The sequence below is a fragment of the Ictalurus furcatus genome, chromosome 25 (assembly GCF_023375685.1).
Source record: "Ictalurus furcatus strain D&B chromosome 25, Billie_1.0, whole genome shotgun sequence".
Taxonomy (NCBI): domain Eukaryota; kingdom Metazoa; phylum Chordata; class Actinopteri; order Siluriformes; family Ictaluridae; genus Ictalurus; species Ictalurus furcatus.
The window spans coordinates 19,172,028-19,195,770 of NC_071279.1; the positions used below are offsets into that span (position 1 = coordinate 19,172,028).

A 23,743-nucleotide genomic window follows, 5' to 3' on the forward strand; every position below is an offset into this window, starting at 1 on the left:
AGCCTTAGTGATGGAGTATGAAGGAAGGCAGGGTGGTGTGGGGGCGTGTCCTGTCTGAGATCTCAGGGGTATTTATGATGCACAATGATGTGTTTGGATTGCTGTAGTGTGTGTGTTTCTTTCCCCAGGTCCCGTGTCTCCACACGGAGCTCCGTTAAATCACTTCAGCTGAAGGAAAGAAAAACGTCTCTCAGGTTGAAAGTATTAATATGTTTAATTTCTCAAAGATACATTTACAAAGTAACGCAAGTTCAGATAAAACAGCGCTGATAAAATCACTACGACAAACACAAAATAAAGCCAACACAAACGGGAGCGGCCCGCTCGGAACGTGTTTATAACAACGCCCCGATACGGTCACGACCAAGCAGGAGACGAGGCGGAGACGTGAGACGTGAGAGGCGTGTTAAACCCCCGGGGCTTCAGCCTGGTGTACGTCCTGCTGTTTCTCCGTGTGCTGAACTGCTCCGCCTCTCTGGGGTCGACCTCGCCCACCAGACTTCTAATCTCAAAACCTTCACGTCTGCGTATTTATATTTATTACAAAAGGAGCGCGGGTGTGGACGTCGGGGTGGAGGGGGCTTTAGCTGCAGTAGAACTGACCGGCGTTGGCTCTCCGTCTTTTACGACTCTGCTGCTGTTCAAAGAAGCGACGGATGTCTTCCGGGGTCACGACCTGGTGGAAGAAATAATGTCTGGGATCAGAAACTCTCACACGTTTAGTCTGTTTATTTATGACTCAAAGTAATATCACCAGTAATCGCTCACACGCTGGACTGTGTTTATGATCTCCGAGTCCTGATTCGCCGAAAAACTCACAAAATTCACGACGCCGGTGCCTCAGATACAGCGTTATTCTCTCATTACACATCAATACCATGCACGACAACGACGGAGTTTCAGTGCCAGGAAGAAAAAAAGATGACGAGAATAAAACGGTAATATTTTGAGAATAAAGTCAGAATTCTCAAAATATTACGCCTCGAAACCTTGACGTTATTCTCGTAACCTTAAAGGCGTAACGTTCTGAGAATAAAGTCAGAATTACATGGAGGTAAACTTGGGTCCTATATTCGCTCTTCAATTTCTCAAGAAATAAACAAACAAATAAAGGTATTTTCCTGCTCTGGACTGGGCAGAAAAACTACAACTGAATATTTCATAATACACATTGTGTGTGTGTGTGTGTGTGTGTGTTTATTGAGAAATAGACGATTCTTGTATCAGTACGACGTTATTCTCAAAATATCAGTCTATTCTCGTAATCTTAATATTTTTAAACTTTGCATTCAAGCTGCTATGATTCCGCATCAATAAACGATGCACGCTGACGGTCACGGTATCACGTGTATATTTGATCAGATCCCTTTACAGATGCAGTTATGAAGGAGAACAGAATCTCCGTGTGGACCGGACTCGTTTATTCCATCAGAATTTGACCGGCTTATTAAAGAAAAGAAAATTTTGCCAACATGTCTTCACTGATTGGTTGTTTTAAATCCCGCCCACGACCAAGCACAGCGATGGAAGGCTTTCGAATTGATCTGACCCGTGACGTTGCTGTGTTCTGGATTGTGATTGGGTCAGAAGGTGGTGATTAATAACTTCTACAACAGCGGGTCAAGTTTATACAGTATTAACGCTCGTTCTAATACGTTATCGTTTCTATAGCAACGGTTTTCTGTAATATTTATGGAATATTCTAGTGTCAGCGCTTTAAGTGAGAGCGGTGTGCGTGTGAGGGTTAAAGGAACGTACCTTTCCCTCTGCTGCAAACCTCTGTAGGTAATCCTTCAGCTCCGTCTTCATGTCGTTATACTCTACAGGACATGCACAACACGGATTACAGCAGCGAACGCGTGGGGTTGATGAATTTACTCTCAGATTAACTGTAATGTGTAAATGTATTCTTTTCACCCAAATTTGGTCTTGGCCAACTGCCCAACTCCGCCCTCTTCATCATAAACCACTCTCACAGATTGGCTAATTGGCTAGCCTTGCTGAGACTGACAGGGGAGAGTGTGGAGAATAAGCCCCGCCCACCCAGACAGCACCCCCTGTTTTGCACTCGTGAGTGAGGACTTGTTTCATTAGATCCGACCATAATCGGATAAAAAGTAAATGAACACTATACTCCACTTCCCGTCACTGCGTGTGTGTGTGTGTGTGTGTACCGTGAATGATCTCGAGCTGCTGAACGTGGTTCAGGTTGTCGAGTGCAGACATGAGCGGGTCTCGAGCCTCGCCCCCGTTCGCCTGCTCCGTGGTTTTGCCCTTGTTCTCGTAGGCGAGCACCGTGTCTGTCTCGTCCAACAGGAAGGACACTCCGCCCTCCGCAAACACGCTCTGTAATATCACACACACACACACACACACGGCTCGACTAACGTTGCTACGTCCTGCACGCTGAGCTGTCATGAAAAAATGTAAAAACTAATAATAATAAAAAACGACGATACACAGGCGTGTGATCAGGACTGCCGATGCAGTGTGTGTGTGTGTGTTGTACCTTACAGTGGTGACAGGAACAGAGTTTAGTGCGCCACGCTTCAGGCCAGAACACGGCTCCCTGCTGAACCCGGCTCTTCCCCGAACACTTCATCTCCTCAAACCTGCACCCTGAACCCTCAGCCTCCAGCTCCTGCAGTTTCCTCTTACAGCCGGCCGTCCCGTTCACCTCCACCTGCTCACACACCTCCACCTGCGCAGAGAAATCCAGCACACACACACACAACTATGAGTTCTCAGACACTTTAAGGCTGGAGCATTATTAACACCTTTAACTTGTTCAAGAGGAACATGACGAGAACTATACTGCCACCCATTGGTCGGCCATGATACACACACACACACACACACATTATACCTTTTCATTCAGCGAGCTCTTCACCTCTGTTTTATTCTCCTCATCATCATGCTCCACCTCCACTCTCGCACTGTCCTCCTCTTCTTTACACACTTTCACTGTAGGAGGCACTGAGCAGATTCATTCAATTCAATCAAGTCTGTAAATTAAATTACGATCAAATTCATACGTTCTTTATATGATGAAGCGGTACCGGCGAGCTGAGCAGCGTAGGTCCAGAGGAACGGAGATTTATTCATGCAGGACTCGCAGATCATCTCCTGAGGCTCCACACACTCCGGGACAACACAGCCCAAGTGCTGAGAGAGGGGGAGAGAGAGAGAGAGATGGAGAGAGAGAGAGAGGGGGAGAGAGAGAGAGACAGGGAGACAGAGACAGAGAGAGGGAGACAGAGAGAGAGAGAGAGACAGAGAGAGGGAGACAGAGAGAGAGAGAGAGAGACAGACAGAGAGAGGGAGACAGAGAGAGAGAGAGAGAGACAGGGAGACAGAGACAGAGAGAGGGAGACAGAGAGAGAGAGAGAGACAGAGAGAGGGAGACAGAGAGAGAGAGAGAGACAGAGAGAGGGAGACAGAGAGAGAGAGAGAGAGACAGGGAGACAGAGACAGAGAGAGGGAGACAGAGAGAGAGAGAGAGAGACACAAACAGAGAGAGAGAGAGAGACAGGGAGACACTTACATGCACAGAATCTGATGCTGTATTTGTGTAGAGGTTATTTTTACATCATTAGATATATTTTTGTAAACGCATTCTCTCTGCAAATACACACTGGAGTAAAAACTCACCCGGCCATGCAGCCAGTCCTCACACACCACACACTGGATCATCTCATCGGCAACCTGACCACACACACACACACACACACACACACACACACACAGGATCACATTAATGTAGTCAAACCACATGACCCTTCCCTGAGGGACACGCTATCTCCATGGTTTAAAGCCTGATGATGATGATGTCATCAGTAGCAGCCTATGGGGTTACCTCATCCTCGGGGTCGGGGTACGGCCTCTCACACGTGCAGTACAGCCCAAAGAAATTGTGACTGTATTTATTCCCGCAGTTAGTCTTCTCTTTCTCCTGTCAGACACAGCGAGGCGTCACCATCATCGTTCTCTAAATCAACTCCACATCACATCAGAGATATTACAGAGAGGAGAATAAATCAACATCACTCACTGGGAACAACCTGCACTCCATCTCCCCAAACTTCTCATTCCCACAGTCACACCGGAAATTCCTGGAGGGGAGGAAACAGAACATCTGGGCTGTGTGTGTGTGTGAGACAGAGAGAGAGAGAGAGAGAGAGAGAGAAACAATCTCCCGCTCGGGGTCGTACTCACCTCTTGGTGTAGAGCTCGAACAGTTCGTGACCTTCATGACACTTGTATGAACAGGCGAGACAGATTCCTGCTGGTTCTCCTCCCTTTGGTGTGCAGGTGTTACACGCATACAGAGCCTGACGCTTCACGTACCCCTAGAACACCATGACAACATCATTACATCCCATAATATCCATCATCACCCAATCAGAGCCTGACGCTTCACGTACCCCTAGAACACCATGACAACATCATTACATCCCATAATATCCATCATCACCCAATCAGAGCCTGACGCTTCACGTACCCCTATAACACCATGACAACATCATTACATCCCATAATATCCATCATCACCCAATCAGAGCCTGACGCTTCACGTACCCCTATAACACCATGACAACATCATTACATCCCATAATATCCATCATCACCCAATCAGAGCCTGACGCTTCACGTACCCCTATAACACCATGACAACATCATTACATCCCATAATATCCATCATCACCCAATCAGAGCCCGTTTTATTCAGCAGGTCCAACACACTGACTCTTGTTCACGATCTCGCTGCTCGGACAGGCCCTGTGCCCTGCTCCCTACTTCACCCTCCCCAAACCCAAGGACGCATCGCTTGCCGACAAGAACGACCTCGACATCCCATGATGCACTGCGACTTCATAGTGATTCGGCTCAGACCCACGAGTACGTTTTTCAGTTCTCTTATTTTAATTAGATTGATTCGGAAACGGTATTCTGCTATAAAATGAGGAACATTGCTGTCAAGTCTCCGCTCATTTGGTACAAACGACTCATACGAGCGCGAGTGACGCGAAAGCCTCGGGGTTTTGTTTCGTTTTGCATTTAATGTAAATGTGTCTCGCAAGCGTATGGTTTTTCTACATCACCTCCATTTTGTTCACGGCGAGTGTTCCAGCACTTACCCACATTCATCTACAAGACGAAAACCTGCACTTTTAAGGCATTAATTTGACTCCTGTAAAAAAAAACGATTCCCAAGGATTCGACTCCGTTCTTCGTGTGGTTGGTACAGAGAAACACAACATGTAATGGCTACACATTACCCATAATGCACTGCGTTTTTTGGCTTGACTCGCAGAGGAAGACACACAACAGAGGATTTACGCTTTTTTATTAAAACAACGTGAACCTTTTCCCCTCGCTAACGCCGTTTCTTTCTAATATCACGTGTGTGTCTAAGGGGTGTTGAACGTTTTCGTCAAAACGGTCATTCAGTAAATTCCAGGGGTTTCAGTACCGCCATGTAGAATGGGCGTTTCTGGAGGTGTGGCGAAGACGCCCCCTTTTTAAAAAAACGACAGGTCACCGAACATTCCCAGGATCAGTGATGCATCATGAAAGACAAAACAATAGAGTAAAAAATTGTTCTGATGTTTTCATTTTTTTTATTAAAATCCTGAATCAACAGCTTCTTCAAACAGCTTCGCTCTTTCTGTGTGGATAAAGTTGGGTATGAAAACGTGGATAATTCCCGGTTTGTTTTTAATATCGGGGAAACAGCAGAGGAAACGATACCGAGTTCAAAAGAACTAAGATTTCACTGCAGAGGTTTAGTCTTGCGTGACAGGACAGGACAGGATGTAAAGTCAGGAAGGCAGATGCAAAACAGGCCACACCTACCCGATAATGCGACATCTGTCACACTGTCCCGAAAAGAGCGCGTGCCGTCAAAATGGAGATTTAGTTAGGGAATTGAACTCGTGACCTCATGATCAGAAATATAATGTCTTAACCACTTTTTTTATATATACTAAATTCATTCTAATTGCACGTTTAACGTCTCAGTGTCGTGTTAAATGTTTTTTTTTGCGGTCGGAGTATTTCTGCTGCCGTATTCCAAACGCCTTTCCTCTGCGCTGAACATGAACCCTATTAAGGATGTAAAATAACGGCGTTCTAGACCCTACGTAGCGCTCGATACGACCCGGTCAGATTCGGGAGCGACTTCCAGAAACGCCTGTTTGGAAACCGGTAAAAAAGCGAGATAAAAGTCTAAGACAGAAACCTTTGTTGTAATTTTATGTGTAAGGAGAAACGATACATCACGTTAAATGAACTGAATGTTATCTCGGCTCGAGTCGAGTCAGTGCGCTGGAAAAGCGCCGTAACTCGTATATGTATCTTGCATCTTGGCTCGAGGAGAAACGTTACTTCATCTCACTGTACTGTATACGTCTGCGATGACGATAAACATCCAGATCTTCACTTGACACGACAATAAATCATCTAAAATGTCTAAAATAGTAACGATAATAATAATAATAAATAGCATAAATGCCCCACAACACATCATTTAGAAGTGATAATTCTCTGCTTTATGGGTTTCCTGTAAACTCTAGATCATCTCTGACGGTGAAATAAAGCCATCAGACCCCCCCATTCCCCCCGGGTTTACTTCAGGAACAATATCACAATGCTATTTTTAAAGCCAGGTCTGTTTCCTGTCGACTTTCTACACATCGAACACACTGGGTCTGAGTCGGCTGTGGTGCTTGGACCCCTGAATATAATAACACTGATCATGTGGGTCGGGTTACACCACTGCAACCGTTTTTATTTATTTATATTTATCATCATTTGGACACAGTAAAAGCAGTGCATTGTGGGATTTCACCTGGAACGTAATAAATAAAATAACGAGATTTACATAAGATGGTATGATTCAGAAACTCCCTGAGTAGTGCACTATGTAGTGTACAGGGGCTGAGTTTGGAGACACATCATGGCGACTTTTATACAACAGTTATCGACACAATGAAGTGTTTTCTGTATCAGATGTATATTTATTTATATAACTTGTGTGTGTGTGAGAGAGAGAGTTTATAATCTACACTCCAGCTACAAACTTCCAGATTGTGTTGTTGTTGTTGTTGTTATTATTGTTGTTATTGTTGCTGTTGTGAGTGTGTACTCCTCCTCACCTCCGGATACGAACACTTCTCCGAGTCGCTGCCCGCGAGCACAGCCGAGGCTTCCTGCTCCAGTTCCTCATCTTCCTCGAGAACATCCACCAGAGACACGGTCGCCTCCTCTCCCTCTGCCGCCGCCGCCATGCTGCTGCTGCTGCTAACACTGCGCGCGCACACACAAACACTATCACTTCCGCTATACGATACCCGCTTCAGACGCGAAATAATTAACTGCATTTTAAACGCTTACTTAATATTTAACCGCAGTTATGTAACCATCTGTTTTTTATTGTTATTTATTTATTTTGTTTTATACAAAAAAAAAATATTACAACGATAACTACAAACTACACTTCCGTTTCCTGTATATGCAAATCACTGCTGGTTTGGCGGGAAAATCTATGTTCGCATTTTTTTTTTTTTTTTGCTGTGGACGATATGTTCGTTTTATTTATTTAAATATTTCACGCCCCGATATCTGTTCACACACACACCGGTTACACTGCATTATGTTATTTTTATTTATTAAATAAAACTCGCTAAAGCCGTTGGAGAGAACAGAGAACAGGGCATTAGCCGGTGTTGCTAGCTTCCGGGACGCGTTAACACGTCCGCCATTTTGGAAAGGAATTCAATGCGAATTCAATGAAAGGAATGCCTGAGACACGGATTCTGTCGCCCGCTCTATGTTCACTCGAGTTTCACACAGTTTCCTGGTGCAGACACATGACATGACACATATTAAAGGTTATAAATATACGTGCACTCTTTAATGTTTTACACCCTCACTTCTTGTCTGGTACGGTTAAACACCTGTAGTGTAGGAGAAACTGATGTTTGAACAGAAATCACTTTAAATCGGTTTACAACGTTTCACTGTTTTTTTTTTTATTTTCTAAAGTGGCTCACGGTTGAACAGAGAGATTTAGGGGCTTCGTGTTTGGCATTTTGGTGGTGCAGGGAGTGGAAGATCCCTGAATTCAAGTATGATTTTGTGCAGAATTCACCTATTTCCTGTGACAAATGGATGGTTCGGTTTGGAGATTAGGATTATGGAACAAAACAGCAGAAAAACTGAAACACAATAAGGATGATGTTGGTTTCTCAGTCACGGCTTCGTATTTGAATGAATTTCAATGCGTGTGGAATGTAAAACAGCACTGACTTGGCAGATTACATCACGCGCAGCAATGTATTTTTGGCCCACTTCCGGTTGTGGTGTTCGTACGAATTAGGAATTTCTGTTTTCACCCTCTCTTTGTCCTTAAATGGATCATATTATATTGCGTAAAATGTCTAATTTAATCTTGTTTAATTGACTAAAATGTCTTAAACCACCAAAATCTCACCATAATCCGAAAGAATATCACTTCCTTCAGTAACACAATTGACCCAGAACCTTCTTCACCCTTAACAGATTCCTAATGCATTGTATAAAACATCAAATGAATCCTATTGAATGAATGTCCAGACTACTGGGTAAAGGTGCCATAGCTGAATTTTTACGTTTCTTCAACAACAGCTACATCCGCAAAGCCACCAGTATTGCGGACGACCACTCTCACCACCTCTCACCCCTCCCACCACTCTCACCACCTCTCACCGACTCTTCACCCTCCTGCCATCTGGCAGAAGGTACAGCAGCATCAAGGACCCAAGCTTGGTGGTTCTGGGATTTGAATTCACAGCACAAAGCCTTAATTACTAAACCACACACTTATTATAGACAGATTATACTCGTGCACAAGTTGTCTCATTAAAGAGCAACACATTTACAATCGGCTCTTATCCAGTAAACTAACTCTTTTGTTCTGACTCTTACATCCGGTCAATGCTTGACTGAGCCCTATCCAAAATGGCGGTGCCTTCGACGTGTCGCGTATCTCACGCGTCGCTTCTGTCAGAGGTCGCGGCTTCTGGTCAACAAACATGGCGTGCGCGGTGAAGGGAGAGCTGAAATGTAAAGACGGGAGAACGAGCAGGTTCACAGTGGAGGCGGAGAATAATTTAAAATCCATCATCGAAGGAGTGAAGAAGATCAGCTCTGAGATTTCGGTGGTTTTAACGGAGCTCGTGGAAGAGGAGAAGAGTGTAAACACGGAGAGAGGAGAGTGTCGCGCGCGCGGTGAGCCACTGAGATTAACATGCAGATGGAGTGTAAAATATCCCTAAATTACAAACAAACTATAAATAAATGTCGTTTGATTTTGTTTCAGATTTGATAAAGAACCAGATTATTTATTTGTTTATTTATTAAATTCAACTACAAACAGCTGTTTCTGTGGGAGAGCACTGATTTTTCACTTCCGGTTCAGCAACTGGACAAACGTTATGATGTATACAGTGCAGCTGAGGTTTCTCACCACACACACACAGAGACAGAGAGCTGAAATCAGCGTTGCATAAACTTTTTCAGGGGAGAATGCATACTCAAATATAAAGAAATAAATAAACGTCCCCGAATGATGTCATGGGCTTATTTGCATATTAATCGATTCCTCCTGATCATTTGCATATTGAAATGTTTTGCATGAAGAATGCAGATTTTCTGAGGAATAGAGTTCAGAAAGGAATAGATCATAATAACTTCATCTGCCGTCACCGCAAACTACTTCCGTCTTTACAAAAACACGTTATACAGACGTTCGTCTTTCAGTTTAAAGTCACGTCTCGCTGGCAAAGTTTTGTAGCAGCGTAAGACTTTCTCTTCCATACTGTGACGGTCCGTTCCTCTCTCTCTAAACCATCTGTTTATCCATTTGTCTGTTTTCTCTCCTCACAGGAACCTCCACGCTATTCCACACGTCTCATGCGACCTCACTCCAGAGTTTAATACGTTTGGTTGTTTGTTTATTTTTCACATCTGGAGAAGATCTTGAGAGGTTTCATTTTTAACCCTGAAGTCAGCGCTCACGTCTCATACATGTGATCTGTATTTTTCCCCATGAACACTTTTATATAGTGACGTGAGAGAGACGTCACAATACGTCTCTCTCACAGTGACGCACTCTCAAAAAGAAATACTGTATAATTATTATAACTCATTTATCCACCAGCTAATCTGCATATACGGTTTAAAAAGAAAAGTTGTGTTGATGCTGTAACCGGGTCGGGTTTCATTTTGACAGTAAAATAATACGTGGGATTTAAGTGACCCTATTCCCTCTTTTTTTCACTCTAGATGAGGATGTGGAAGATGAAGATGAGGATGAGGACGGTGATGAAGAAGACCGCGCTATAGAAACTACCGCAGTTAAATTAAAGTCCAGACCTCCAGCGAAGCGTCTGAAGACCGTCACACCGTCCTGAGCAGAGCGTCTCCGTCTGTCTGTCTGTCTGTCTGTCTGTCTGTCTGTCTGTCTGTCTGCCCGTCTGTCTGCCCGTCTGTCTGCCCGTCTGTCTGCCCGTCTGTCTGCCCGTCTGTCTGTCTGTGCAGACAGAAGTTTTTCTTTTTGTCCCTCTGAACTGATAAATGAACTCTTGAGTGATGAGACGAGGTTAAAAAGATAAAAGATATTTAAAAATAAAAACTGGAAACAGTATAAAGGGACAATCATTCAACACTTTTCCTGTAAATAATCACAAAACAAATCAATTTTTTTTTTTTAAATCAAGAAATTAAAGTGAAAAACACAGATTTTTCTACCAAAACATTTATTTCTTTATATTTTATTTAATGGAGGTTGTGGAAAGGCAATAACTCAGTCACATGACATAAACACCTGTTCATTAGAATTATTACATCATTAAAAAAAAAAAAAACCCTTGAGCCCTTTGACACAAAACCAGCGAGACGTAATCATCACTCATCTTTTCATCTCTAATCAGATATTCATTTTTTATAAAACTGTTCAGAAGTTTCACAGTCTGGAGGTTTTAGCTGCACATCTGCACGATATGGCAGAAACACCTGCATAATATTACTCTGATGAAATGATTCTGGATTTCTATTCTCAGAAAAGCGCACATGAACAACTGCAGGTTTCTTCTTCGTCTTTTTGTAATAAAACCACAATTGTTATTGAAATAAATCTTCTTGTGTGATTTTTCATTTTTACTTAAAACACGACATTCCGGTGCAAACGTTGCCACACACGCATCGTTAAAACACGTTTAATCAGTTCGCCTGTTCTTATAACGATCCACGCTACCAGACCTCCACAGGGCTTCCACGGTGAGGTCATGTGGTGTTGCCTTTCGCCTCGACACGTTTAGAGGAAGACTCATTTGAAGTGTATTCTCTCCTGTTGGTACAAACGCAACTTTCCTTCAAGACTCTTTCAGATGCATGTGTGCTGACCTACACACAGATTCTTAAGCACACACGTCACTGTTCTGTAAATAAACACCGCCTAGAGTTTTCAGTTCGTATTTAGCGCTAACATTTCCGTCTTCACGTGCTTCTCTTTGGGCATTTAACAGCAATCCCGTCTCCCTGTCTGAATTCTCTGTTCATGAAACACGTATCTTGTGTAGATCTGCATTACAGGATGTGACACTATACAGGAAGTCCCGAAAGTCTCCATACATTAACAGTTTTTCAGCAAAATGTCTTCCAAAATTGTTCATACTTCGCTTAGGCTATATTATATATATATAAGAAGGACGTATTGAAATTATGTTCACGGCCGGATCAGGAAGTTGTAGCAAGGTTGCGATGGACTTCAACAGGAAACATGGCGAGCACATCACACACACGCACGCACGCACACACACACACTGTTGCCAAACTTATTAACAAATTCAAAAAGACTGTAAGTGTAGCGGAACGAGCGAGAGGTGGACGTCCATGAACACCCGCTGACGAAGACACGACCGACGTGGTGCTGGTGTACAGCGTCCCCTCCATGTGTACCGAGACTTTTGGGACATTCTAGAAGTAGAACAGCACAAAGATGTTTTTCTGAATGCAGCTATGAAGATATGTTCTCAGGCCTCGTACTGTAACAGACTCCTTCTAGAGATTTCATCAGACCGGCTTTATATTCAGTCTAATCTAAAGGCATTGACGATGCTAAACTGCGAAGGTTTTGAGTTTGCGCTGCACGGCGTGGGTGTGGGCGTGGGTGTGGGCGTGGGTGTGGGCGTGGGTGTGGGCATGGGTGTGGGCATGGGCGTGGCGGTCTCACAAATTTCAATGTTTCACCATGAAACAGGAAGTTGTTATAAGTCAAACATACAATGTCCGATCTGCACCAAACTTCCGGCCTGAAGACATCTACATGCCGATGTTGCGTTATAGTCATAGCGCCACCTGCTGGCAACATGAACTGACATGTTTTACACTAACTCAGACATAATGTTCAATCTTCACCAGACTTCACATCTTTGATACGAATCCTGCCCTGAAGACATCTACATACCAATATTCATTCATCATTAGACCGCCACCTGCTGGCAACAGGAAGTGACATGCTAAACACTAATGTATTCCTAACAGCATATAACAATATGCCAGCAAACTTAGCTAAGTGCTAAAGCGCGCTATTACTGCTATTAAACAGGATGTTTTTATAACTCAAGCATACACTGTTCAATCTGCGTCAGACTTCGTTTGATACGAATCCTGGCCTGAGGACATCTACATGCCAATGTTCAGTTGTGTTCATAGCGCCACCTGCTGGCAACAGGAAATGACATGTTTTACATCGTGATACGCTCCTAACAACATATAAGTGCTAAAAAGTGCTTAAAAATGGAATGGCATTCCCCTGGCAGAGCAGAGCAGCGCCAACGTGCACCCGGGTGCGAGGGCCTGTTCATCACTGCTTGCAGCTTTAATTATTATTATTATTATCATCATCATCATCATCATCATTCTGAACGTATTTTATAGCTCTGATTTGAAAAAAATAATAAAAACACACATTTACTATACTGCAAAGTGCAAAAGTTTGTGTCCCACTGATGATTTATTGATTGATTGATTGATTTGTATTTATTTATTGGGGTAAATCTAAGATACAACAAGACGATCTGCGTAAACACACAATACAGTTTTTAAATGATAATGATGTTATTTATTGAAACAAAAAAGTTCTCCAATACCAACTGGGCCTGTGTGAAAATGTATTTGCCCCCATAGTTACTAATTCCCCAGATCTATGAAACTGTATTGATAATGGGGTTCAGCTGGACTCGACACAACCAGGTCTGATTACTGCAAACCCTGTTCAATCACATCAACACTTAAAGAGACCTTTCTCAACAGCATGAAGTTGGTTAAAAGGTCTTACGGAGTAACACACTCTGGCAAAGTTGAAAGAAATTCCAGAAATGATGAGGAAGAAGGTGATTGAAATACATCAGTCTGGGAAGGGTTACAAAGATATTTCAGAGGTTCTGGGACTCCAAAGAACCACAGCGAGAGCCGTTATCTCCAAATGGAAAAACTCAGCACAGTAGTGAACCTTCCCAGAAGTGACCGACCTTCCAAAATTCCTCCAAGAGCACAGCGACGACTCATCCAGGAAGTCAGAAAAGAGCCAAGGACAACATCAAAAGAACTACAGGCCTCTCTTACATCAATAAAGGTCACTGTTCATGACTCCACTATCAGAAAGACACTGGGGGAAAACGGCTCCATGGAAGAGTGGCGAGGTGAAAACCACTGCTAACCCAGAAGAACATTAAGACTCGTCTGAATTTCACCAAAACACACCTTGATGATCCTCAAACCTTTTGGGAGAATGTTCTGTGGACTGATGAGTCGAAAGTGGAACTGTTTGGAAGACAGGAGTCCCGTTACATCTGGAGTAAACCAAACACAGAATTCCACAAAAAGATCATCATACCTACAGTCAAGCATGGTGGAGGCAGTGTGATGGTGTGGGGATGCTCTGCTGCTTCAGGGTCTGGACAACTTGCAGTAATTGATGGAAACATGAATCCTGCTCTCTACCAGAAAATCCTAAAGGAGAATGTCCCGTCTTCAGTCTGTAAGCTGAAACTCGAGCGCGACTGACAAACCAACACACGTTTGCACTCGACCATCCAGCCGATGTGTGAGGCAGAGTTTTGAGTTTTGGAGTCGGATCAGAGTCATGATGAGTTTTCAGAGTAAAACTCTTCACTGTGTTAAAGTTTCATCAGTTACTCAAAACATCACAATCTTCATAAACACCGAGTTCCAATTACTACAGAAAAATAAAAACACGGTAAATATAAACGCTGCTGTTACAGATGTTGAAGGTTTGGCTCCGAGTCCCGAGTGTGTGGAGGAGAAAAGCAGCTACAACACGCCGATACTTTTATTAAAAAAAGAAATTCGTATTAAAATAAACGCAGCACCGTGTCTCAGACTCTGAAGTTTAACTCGCTGTATCTGTTTTAAATGGAGGTTGATGAATTTGACAGATTTTTAATCACTCTCATTTCTAGTGATTTAAAACAAAGGAAAGAAACTTTTGACAAACACAGAATGATAGAATCATTATATATTTGTGTTTATCGCTGTAACAAAATAATGAATGAAAACGAAAAACAACAAACAGCAGAAAAGGAAATTCCTTTAGACTTCCTGCAGGAAACAACATGAACCTGTAGAAATTTCTCCCAGTTTTGGGTAAAAAATAAAAATCCAAGAATAAATTGTAAATAAATTAAATGAATAGAATCTCAATAGAGATACATTTAATTCACAGAGTTTTCATTTTTAATAATCAGAAAGTAACTCATTTATTTTAGTAAAAGATTTGTATTCTCCATTTATTTATTTATTTATGCATAAATTTCTCACTCATTTGAATAAATACATTAACTTGAATTACATTATATAAAATTTCTGTGTTCATCCCCACAGGTATATGTATCATTATTTTATTCATGAACATATATATTTTTTTTCTTCTTTCCGTGTTGATTTTAGAACAGTAAGACTGAGTAGTTCATCAGAAACGAGTCAATAAACACAAAGATAAACAAACCGCAGAAAACGTAAAGACGTAATAATTAAAGTCAAAAGTTCACACGGAACTGTTATGACCATTTTAATCACAAGGCCTTTAGTTCATGTTCTTTAAAAAATATACAGATTATTATTATTATTATTATTATTATTATTATTATTTAACAAACAAAAGTCATTTATTTTATTCTTGTTTTTATTTTCGCTCTACTGCATCAGGTCCAGGCTGGTAAATAAAATAATTAAAATAATTTAGTCACTGGTTCATTCGTCAACGTCATCATCATCATCATCTTCATCATCATCTTCGTCATCATCATCTTCATAATCATCGGGGGTTTAAGGAACTGATTTATTTAAAAAGGAAATGAACATGTTTATAGTGATGGAGAGGTGGAGAGAGAGAGAAAGAGAGAGAGAGTGGAATGGAAAGAACAGCGCTGAGTGTAAAACCACGTCGGAGCCCCGCCCACATCAGGTGTCTATCAGCTGGAGCTTGCTGATCTGATTGGACGCCTTGGTGAAGGAGGCGTGTCTGTTACAGAGCAGGGCGAGGCAGACGGGCAGGATGCAGTAGCCCACGGTTCTGGGGTCGGCCCTGGTGCAGGAGTAGAGGAAGAGGAAGAGCTGCAGGTAGGGGATGAGGAAGATGGCGGCCCACAGCCAGAAGGGCAGCAGGAGGAGGTGCGACTTCACGCTCTGCGTCCAGGACCACGCAGAGGAGGCGGAGTCTGCGGGGCGCAGCGGGGGTGGGCGTGTCCCGCTCGTCTTCTCCAGCGTGAGGTGGTTGTACGTCTGGTTGATCTCGAACATGTAATAAACCGCGGCCATGCTAACCAGCAAGTACACGGCCACTCCGATCCATCCCATCCTCTGGCGAAAGTTCATCATTCTCCATGCTCCTGTCTGAAACACCACACGCTGATGAGTTCTCTACAACCGCAGCTCTCTCACACTCACACACACACACACACACACACACACACACACACACACACACACACTCTCACTCACTCTCTCTCACACACACACAATCATTAATGTTACTGTTAATAACTCTGCTTCTGATACTTTAATAATAAACAGAGGAGTTTTTATGAAAAGGAAGGAGTCTCCAGTGTCATTACGCATTACTGTGGAAGTGACATCACTAATAATAATAATAACAATAATAATAATAATAATAATAATAATAATAGAAGTTTACACTGGTGTACTTTATCCATAAATGTAAACGAGGAACGCGAACCTTGAGGACGCGAAAACTGATTTTATTTAACTGATTTTTAAGACTTTGTTTAAATCTAAACATAACATCAAATCTGCATTTTCCTTTAAAATTCACGTGTTCTTGTCATTAATACGTGATTTCCCTCTTATCCGTGACGCTGTAACACACGCGTCTCTATTTATTTAACAGTCACTAGTTAATTCATCATCACACTTACACAGGTTTAAGTAGAGCTGAGCGAAATCGCCAGGTTATATTCACATCCTAATACTTTACACCACGATACCCTTTTCCCCACCTGAGAAATCACACATACACTTACCATCGATGGATGGAGAATTTCATTTTCCTTCTTTTTTTACTTTTAATTTATTTCTTCAAAATCAAATTCTAATTTTATTTCTCTCTCTCTCTCTCTCTCACACACACACACACACTACGAGTTGTAATGAAATGATTTTTCCGACTGTCTGTGACACAATATTTAATTGATTTTGATCAGAATTTACTCTCGGTGTTACTTTATTTAATTTACTTTCAGTTTTATTTGAATTTTGTTTTTAGAAAACAATCAATAAACTTTTTTTTAGAGGTGTAATTCCTGCAGCACTGTGGTTCTTAGTTAATATCGTGATTAATATCGTGATTAATATCGCGTGTAAAGAATCGTGATCCGATATTTCCGTCGTATCGCTCAGTCCCGGTGTAAAGTACCATTTCATATCATCAAGTCGTGAATATTTGTGTTTGAATCTAATATTTTTAAACACATTAGACATGAACACTGCTGTGTTTTAGATGTATGTTTTTTATAATATATATTTTACAGTTTATCTCGGACACATGAAAGCTGCTTATTTATCGAAAGTTCACAATAAAATCCTTCACCGATAAGAGAAAATATCAGACATTCACACCGGCCGGTACTCACTGTGTTCTCTGAGGTTTTATTTGATTTGATTTAGTTTTGGTTAAACGGAGAAAAAGCTCTTAATCAGTGACTCCATTGTAGTTTGTTGTCAGATGATTGACTTCCTTAAATCGGTAACATCCGGGGACTGGAGCGCTGCCTCTGCGGCGGCTTTAACACCAGCGCGCTGCGCCTCTGCTGCCCTCTAGAGGATCAGCCTGGACACACCACCTTCCGTTCTCCCCTGCCCACGAAAATATTACATTTAACACCTTAAAAATACATTTATATATATATATATATATATATATATATATATATATATATATATATATATATATATATATATATATATCATAGCTCTGTATTAAACACAGAAGTCTCTCTGATTGGTCCTTATTTTGCTGTTTAATAAAATAATGTGACATGGTGCACTATAGGAGGAATATTTCCTACAAAAATAATTTAAGAAAGACAGCTAAATTTATACACTACACACTGCGTCGTGTAATTCCGGTGTCTGTATTTATCCCTGAATGTGTACATGGATACATGGTTATATATGCTGACACGCATGAATACCAGGGCAATGCAGGGCAATACCAGGGCTTGGCCGTATAACAAAAGTATCACATCACGATTCTAGAAGACATTTCTTACACTATACACAATCCAGGATATACAGTCAGGAGATAAAGAAAGTGCACCCTCCTTCACTTCTACCCTCCTTCACTTCTACCCTCCTTCACTTCATCAGGGCCTAAATAACAATTGTGTGGTCCTCACCAACTTCTATAAACAAATAACTTTAGGTGACAAACAAACACAACAGATTTCAACATGTAGTCATTTTTTCCCTGAAAAGTAAACCAACATTCAGAGACCAAGTGAGAAAAAAATAAGTACACCCTCTAATTCTTTAATACGTAGCAGTAACATTAACACCTGGCTGCTTAATGATTGTGGAAGTAGGAAGGGTGTACTTATTTTTTGAATTTTGTTTGACTTATTCAGGGGAAAAGGATTACATAAAGACATTTTCCCATCCTTCTTTCCCTCGCGCTCATGCTCACACATTTCCTCTAAATGCCTGGAGGGCGTTTCAGCAGCAGCAGTTTTTACTGAATTGTTCAGGATTCAGTTTTACTCCAACGGGTTTGTCCTGAAGTGACCTGTCACATCACAGTGTCCACTCACACGAACAGGATATACCACTTTATGCATAAGTATTCACACCCCTCCCCTCTGACAGGGAAAACCCTGCCATTTTCCACATTTTGTAGTGTAAATACAAATAAGAATACTTAAATGTACACAAACAAATGAAAAACAATGATCTGTGTATGTAAAAAAAATCTATCTAGTGTGGCCATGGTCCAAGAGCTTCTAAAGCATGTATGAGATTGTTGAACGGTATCAGGTGAGGGGTGAAAAGCATTTCCAAAACATTAGATGTGTCATGGAACACAGTGAAGGCCATCATCAACAAATAGAGAAAATGGAGCAACACAGTGACATCACCAAGAACAGGACATCCCTCAAAAACTTATGAAAGGACAAGACAAAAACCTACCAGGGAGGCTGCCAAGAGACCTACAGCAACATTAAAGGAGCTGCAGGAACATCTGACGAGTACTGATTCCTCTCTGCATGTGACATCAATGGTTAGGGCGGCTAGACCGAAGCCCTTTCTCACAAAAAACATCCAACCTCAAGTACATCACCCCAAACCATGTGGAAAATGAGTAGAATGTTTTATGAATAGTTCTAAAAGAATGTTTGGTGCAAAAACAAGACAGCTTATCACCCAAAGACAACCATAACCATAACCACTGTGAAGCATGGTGGTGGCAGCATCATGGCTGCTTCTCTTCAGCTGGGACTGGGGCTCTGGACAAGACAGAGAGAATCACAGATATCTCCAAATACCAAACCTGCAGAAAACCTGCAGGCATCTGTTCGACAGCTGTAGATGAAAATGTTACTTTCCAGCACGATACACTCAGGAGAAGATGGATGTTTTGGAATGGCTCAGTCAGAGCCCAGATCATCAAAGGACTATCAAAGGACTGTGGAATGACTTGAAGAGGGCTGTGTACAGGAGATCCCCTCGCTATGTGATAGATCCATCCTCTACCACTTATCCTTTTCAGGGTCACGGGGAACCTGGAGCCTATCCCAGGGAGCATTGGGCACAAGGCGGGGTACACCCTGGACAGGCACAATCACACACCTTCACTTTGGACATGCCAATCAGCCTACCATGCATGTCTTTGGACTGGGGAGTACCCAGAGGAAACCCCCGCGCACACACATGGCCCCGGCGGGACTCGAACCCCGCACCCTGGAGGTGTGAGACAAACGCGCTAACCGCTAAGCCACCGTGTGTGATAGATCTGGAGCATTTATGTAAGGAAGAGTGGAATAACACTGCCAGATTACGATACGTTGGTAGACTCTTACTCCAAAACACTGAGTGCTGAATTACATGTTAACTGTGTTTTCACACAGTGTTAGTTAGTTAAGGGGTGTGTACACTTAAGCAACCAGATTGTTGTTGTTGTTGTTGTTGTGTGTGTGTGTTTCTATTTGTTTTACACTTGTATTCTGGTCTAAAAGTGGTGAAAGATCTGATATGATTTGTTCACAGGGGTGTGTAAACTTTTTATACCCGCTGGATTTATCTGTCTAAACTAAACAAGTGGAGAAGTTTCAATGCAGAAAAACATATTCAGCATGGATTGTGACTAGGTCCCGCCCACCCCGGGGGAGGAGCCTCGGTGTGCGTAGGGTCTGACGTCAGAATGTCACTCAAAACCAGGTCGCTGAGCAAACGAGTCTGACAGCCGGGGAGAGAGAGAGAGAGAGAGAGAGAGAGAGAGAGAGAATGGAACTCCGGAGTCCTTATAGAGAGACGTGGAGAAGTTAAATGTGTAGTCAGGGTGAGAGAGAGAGATCAGTGGAGGTGTGTACAATCGGAACACACACACACACACACACACACACACACACACACACACATTACAGCAGTGTTTAAGGATTCAGCAGTGTGGGACTGAACAGAAACACAGGATTCCAGCTGAGAGGTACAGTGGAGCTTCTACATCCTCTAAACATCTCTCTCTCTGTCTGTCTGTCTCTCTGTCTGTCTGTCTCTCTCTCTCTCTCTCTCTCCCTCAGGTAGTTTTATTGTCAGGGTAAAAGGCTTTACATTGCCAGAGCATTGGTCACATTACATTACAGACACACACATTTACTCACGTTTACACACAATAAAAAAAGTTTGAATAATAAAATAATAGCAATAAAAGAAGAAGAAACACTGATCTGCTGAGTGTGTTGTGCGTGTTGTGCGTGTTGTGAGTATTGTGTGTGTTGTGCGTGTTGTGCGTGTTGTGCGTGTTGTGCGTATTGTGCGTGTTGTGTGTGTTCAAGGTATTGTGAGTTGTAACAGTGTTGGTGTTATGGTGTGGTTGGTTGTGGTCCTGTTCCACTGGTTACTCTGTAGTGGTGACAGGACTTCCCTCACCTGGCGGCCAGGTCTGAGCTTGCGGAGGTTTTGCCCGAAACGCTCTGCGGGCATTATTAGGAGTTTTCCGCTGTACAGTAGTAAAGCTCGGTGCTGTTTCTTACAGGTCCTTCACAGCCTTCCTGAAGTTTCCCGTGTTGTTGATGTTCATGAGGTGTGTGCAGTTCTGAGTGGGTTGTCTAATTTGAAATGATGAAGTTGGTCTTGACGAGTGTCTTTTTCAGAATATTATTTTAGTCTTTTTTGGGATAAGTGTCAGAGCCCGTGTCTGACGGAAGGTAAGCAGGAGGTCTGGGTGCTGCTGTAGACCTTGTTTTGTGGGTGAAAGCAGCACCAGATCATCTGCGGACAGCAGGCATTTGACTTCAGTGTGTAGTAGAGTAAGACCGGGTGCTGCAGACTGTTCCAGAACCCTCGCTAGTTCGCTGATGTATCTATTAAATACGGAGGGACACGAGCTACAGTCCTGCCTCACTTCCCCAACTCTGAGGGAGGAAACCTGTGTGTGTGTGTGTCACCAATTTTAATGAGGCCCTGGTTCCAGATGTTGGGAAATACTCCCGCACTCTCTCCCACACTCTCTCCCTCTAGAGCCATATCTCCCTGCAGTTCTTGCGTGGGGTCCCACTGAAGATAAGCAGGGTTGAGCCTGGTCAGTACCTGGATGGGAGACTAAGGTTTCCTGGGGCAAACTAAGGTTGCTGCTGGAAGTGGTATTGGTGAGAACAGCAGGGGGCGCTCACCCTGTGGTCTGTGCGGGTCTAATGCCCCAGTGTAGTGACAGGGACACTATACTGTAAAAACAGCAACGTCTTTCGGATGAGACGTTAAACGGTGGTCCTGACTCTCTGTGGCTGTTAAAAATCCCGGGACGCTTATGGTAAAGAGTAGGGGTGTAACCCCGGGGTCCTGCCCAAATCCCCCCACTGGCTCTTCTCCATCACCCCGTAACCATCTCCATCTCTGAACTGGCTACATCACTCTCTCCTCTCCACTGATAGCTGGTGTGTGGTGGGAGTTCTGGAGCACTACGGCTGCCGTCGCATCGTCCAGGTGGAGATTACACAGTAGCGCTGGTTGAGGAGATTCACCCCCCAAATACTACGTAGAGTGACCGAGTGTCTAGAAAAGTGCTGTATAAACATAACTGTAACTAACTAATCTCTCTCTCTCTCTCTCTGTCCCTGTCTGTCTGTCTCTGTCTCTCTCTCTCTCTCTGTCCCTGTCTGTCTGTCTCTGTCTCTCTCTGTCTGTCTGTCTCTCTCTCTGTCCCTGTCTCTCTCTCTCTCTCTCTGTCCCTGTCTGTCTGTCTCTGTCTCTCTCTCTCTCTCTGTCCCTGTCTGTCTGTCTCTCTCTCTCTCTCTCTGTCCCTGTCTCTCTCTCTGTCTGTCTGTCTGTCTCTCTCTCTCTCTGTCTCTGTCTGTCTGTCTGTCTCTCTCTCTCTCTCTCTCAAATAAAATTTCTGATTCTTCTTTCCAACAAAATGTCCCAGGATTCACTTGTCTCACACACACACACACACACACGCACAGTGTTCTTATTTTTCATTTACTTTTTATAATATTGTGTTAGTTCAGTGCTCATGATATTCGTAACCGAATGTATATTTTACATTTTATTTTATTCATTTATTTTTCGTATTTAACGTTGCACGGCTGAAACGTGAACAATATCCAATCACGTGTGTAATTTATGTGCTTTTTTTTTTCACAAGTACACTTCAAGATCTGTTTTTTTTTCCCCCCAAGGATGCATTTTTGCTTCAAGGTTATTAAAATGTGTTGGTTTAATATTTTAATTTAACTGTGATTTATATTTTAATTTAACTTTTAAAATGCAATGAATGAATTTCTGTAATGTTGCGGTCCACTTTAACACGTTTCTCACACGTGATCGCTCATTCACTCGATGATAAACGTGCGCTTTTCCCGTAAGCAGCCTGATGCACGTGTTTTATATTTCCCCCACACGTGATTCGTTTATTTTTAATAATTTAATAAAGTTTTTACTTTAATGTAAATTTATTGTTAATATATATATATTTTAAAACCTAACAGCGATATTCACCTGAACGTGCTACCCAGATGTAATCACACATTAACTCACGTGTAATCACGTGTGGAAAAACGTACGGCGTGTGAAATCTAGTGATTTCTTTCTAGTGCTAATGTTTTATAATCACTTTGATCATTGTTTATACAGCGTTAACTGAACGTCCATAACATGACATTTTTAGACGAAAACTTTCACGTCTCTCACGTGTGATCTGAGATTTACTCACGCCTACGATCACGTGTGAAACGTGCGTGGTTTATCCGTAGTTAGAGCGCCGGTTATATCAACGAGCTTCTGTGTGGAAGACATTTGAATCGTTTCACTAAAACGTACAAAATCTGCGCTCCGTCGTCGGTAAATGATCGCCATGACGACACGCCACGCTTTGTTCTTCCTCATCACGCGATATCTCTGGAGCTTCAGCTTTACTGTTCTAAAAATAACCTCCTGGACGTTTAGATTTATGGCTGTTCTCTCGTTAAAGCCAGAACCGTCGGATTTCTGAGGACGTGGGGGATGAAAGCTTCCATGTTTTCTCATTTCCCGTCTCGCCGTTCCCGAGGCACTTGATGATTTGGAGCTGTTTTGATTTCAGATACAGAGATGCAGACGTTTGTGAAAGGGAAGCGAGTGGGCTACTGGCTCAGCGAGAAGAAGATCAAGAAGTTGAACTTCCAGGTTTTCATCGACATGTGCAGGTACGAAAAGAAAAAATGTACACAAACAGCCTAAATGTAAACTCTGGAGCATTTAGACTAATATTTGAGAGGTTTAGGAAACACGCCTTGACCTGCAGCTGACACATGGGCGTCTCCGGGGTTTTAGTGTGTGTGTGTGTGTGTGTGTGTGTGTGTATCCTAGTGAGGACCAACTCGTCCCCCAAGCACAGGAATATCTGACAGTTTTGACCTTATAGCTACTTTTCTTTACTAAAAACTGCAGCTCATACCTTTTAGTCCCTGAGGTT

At 42.6% G+C, this 23,743-nt stretch overlaps 4 protein-coding genes across 5 annotated transcripts in view; 2 read left to right on the top strand and 2 right to left on the bottom strand.

The window, feature by feature from the left end:
* Positions 1-168: 168 nt before the first annotated feature.
* Positions 169-7,858, bottom strand: ubr7 (ubiquitin protein ligase E3 component n-recognin 7). 2 transcript variants are annotated; one of them, XM_053614937.1, is made up of 12 exons: positions 7,804-7,858; positions 7,158-7,308; positions 4,216-4,349; positions 4,052-4,112; positions 3,857-3,952; positions 3,652-3,705; positions 3,060-3,165; positions 2,867-2,964; positions 2,510-2,701; positions 2,175-2,346; positions 1,759-1,820; positions 169-676 (listed from the first exon to the last, which is right to left on the bottom strand). In XM_053614937.1, exons 2-12 carry the CDS (start codon positions 7,287-7,289, stop codon positions 584-586), a joined length of 1,200 nt encoding a protein of 399 aa, XP_053470912.1. In that variant the 5' UTR covers positions 7,290-7,308; positions 7,804-7,858; the 3' UTR covers positions 169-583. The 2 variants fall into 2 exon arrangements, with proteins under 2 accessions (XP_053470912.1, XP_053470911.1); XM_053614936.1 differs by having other exon boundaries at positions 2,867-2,976.
* Positions 7,859-9,051: 1,193 nt separating this feature from the next.
* si:dkeyp-55f12.3 (uncharacterized protein LOC568418 homolog) lies at positions 9,052-10,921 on the top strand. Its single transcript, XM_053614939.1, has 2 exons — positions 9,052-9,270; positions 10,327-10,921. Exons 1-2 carry the CDS (start codon positions 9,075-9,077, stop codon positions 10,452-10,454), a joined length of 324 nt encoding a protein of 107 aa, XP_053470914.1. The 5' UTR covers positions 9,052-9,074; the 3' UTR covers positions 10,455-10,921.
* A 3,904-nt stretch (positions 10,922-14,825) lies between these two features.
* tmem251 (transmembrane protein 251) lies at positions 14,826-17,355 on the bottom strand. The gene is made up of 2 exons (XM_053614842.1): positions 17,214-17,355; positions 14,826-15,957 (listed from the first exon to the last, which is right to left on the bottom strand). Exon 2 carries the CDS (start codon positions 15,940-15,942, stop codon positions 15,526-15,528), a length of 417 nt encoding a protein of 138 aa, XP_053470817.1. The 5' UTR covers positions 15,943-15,957; positions 17,214-17,355; the 3' UTR covers positions 14,826-15,525.
* Positions 17,356-19,791: 2,436 nt separating this feature from the next.
* The window catches only part of itpk1a (inositol-tetrakisphosphate 1-kinase a), a 34,091-nt gene continuing 30,139 nt past the window's right edge, over positions 19,792-23,743 (top strand). The window contains exons 1-2 of the mRNA XM_053613943.1: positions 19,792-20,278; positions 23,372-23,474. Coding sequence (XP_053469918.1) covers positions 23,380-23,474 — 95 coding nt within the window. The 5' untranslated portion in view covers positions 19,792-20,278; positions 23,372-23,379. The remainder of the gene's footprint in view (positions 20,279-23,371; positions 23,475-23,743) is intronic.

What these genes read in the sequence shown, in the direction of transcription:
- ubr7 (XM_053614936.1), bottom strand. Translation starts at nt 7,289, where the DNA reads ATGGCGGCGGCGGCAGAGGGAGAGGAGGCGACCGTGTCTCTGGTGGAT. An exon ending in TGGAGTGCAGGTTGTTCCCA is followed by an intron (nt 3,953 to 4,051) that starts GTGAGTGATGTT and finishes TGTGTCTGACAG; the next exon opens with GAGAAAGAGAAGACTAACTG. An exon ending in GTTCCTGTCACCACTGTAAG is followed by an intron (nt 2,347 to 2,509) that starts GTACAACACACA and finishes GTGATATTACAG; the next exon opens with AGCGTGTTTGCGGAGGGCGG.
- tmem251 (XM_053614842.1), bottom strand. Translation starts at nt 15,942, where the DNA reads ATGATGAACTTTCGCCAGAGGATGGGATGGATCGGAGTGGCCGTGTAC.
- si:dkeyp-55f12.3 (XM_053614939.1), top strand. Translation starts at nt 9,075, where the DNA reads ATGGCGTGCGCGGTGAAGGGAGAGCTGAAATGTAAAGACGGGAGAACG. An exon ending in AGGAGAGTGTCGCGCGCGCG is followed by an intron (nt 9,271 to 10,326) that starts GTGAGCCACTGA and finishes TTTTCACTCTAG; the next exon opens with ATGAGGATGTGGAAGATGAA.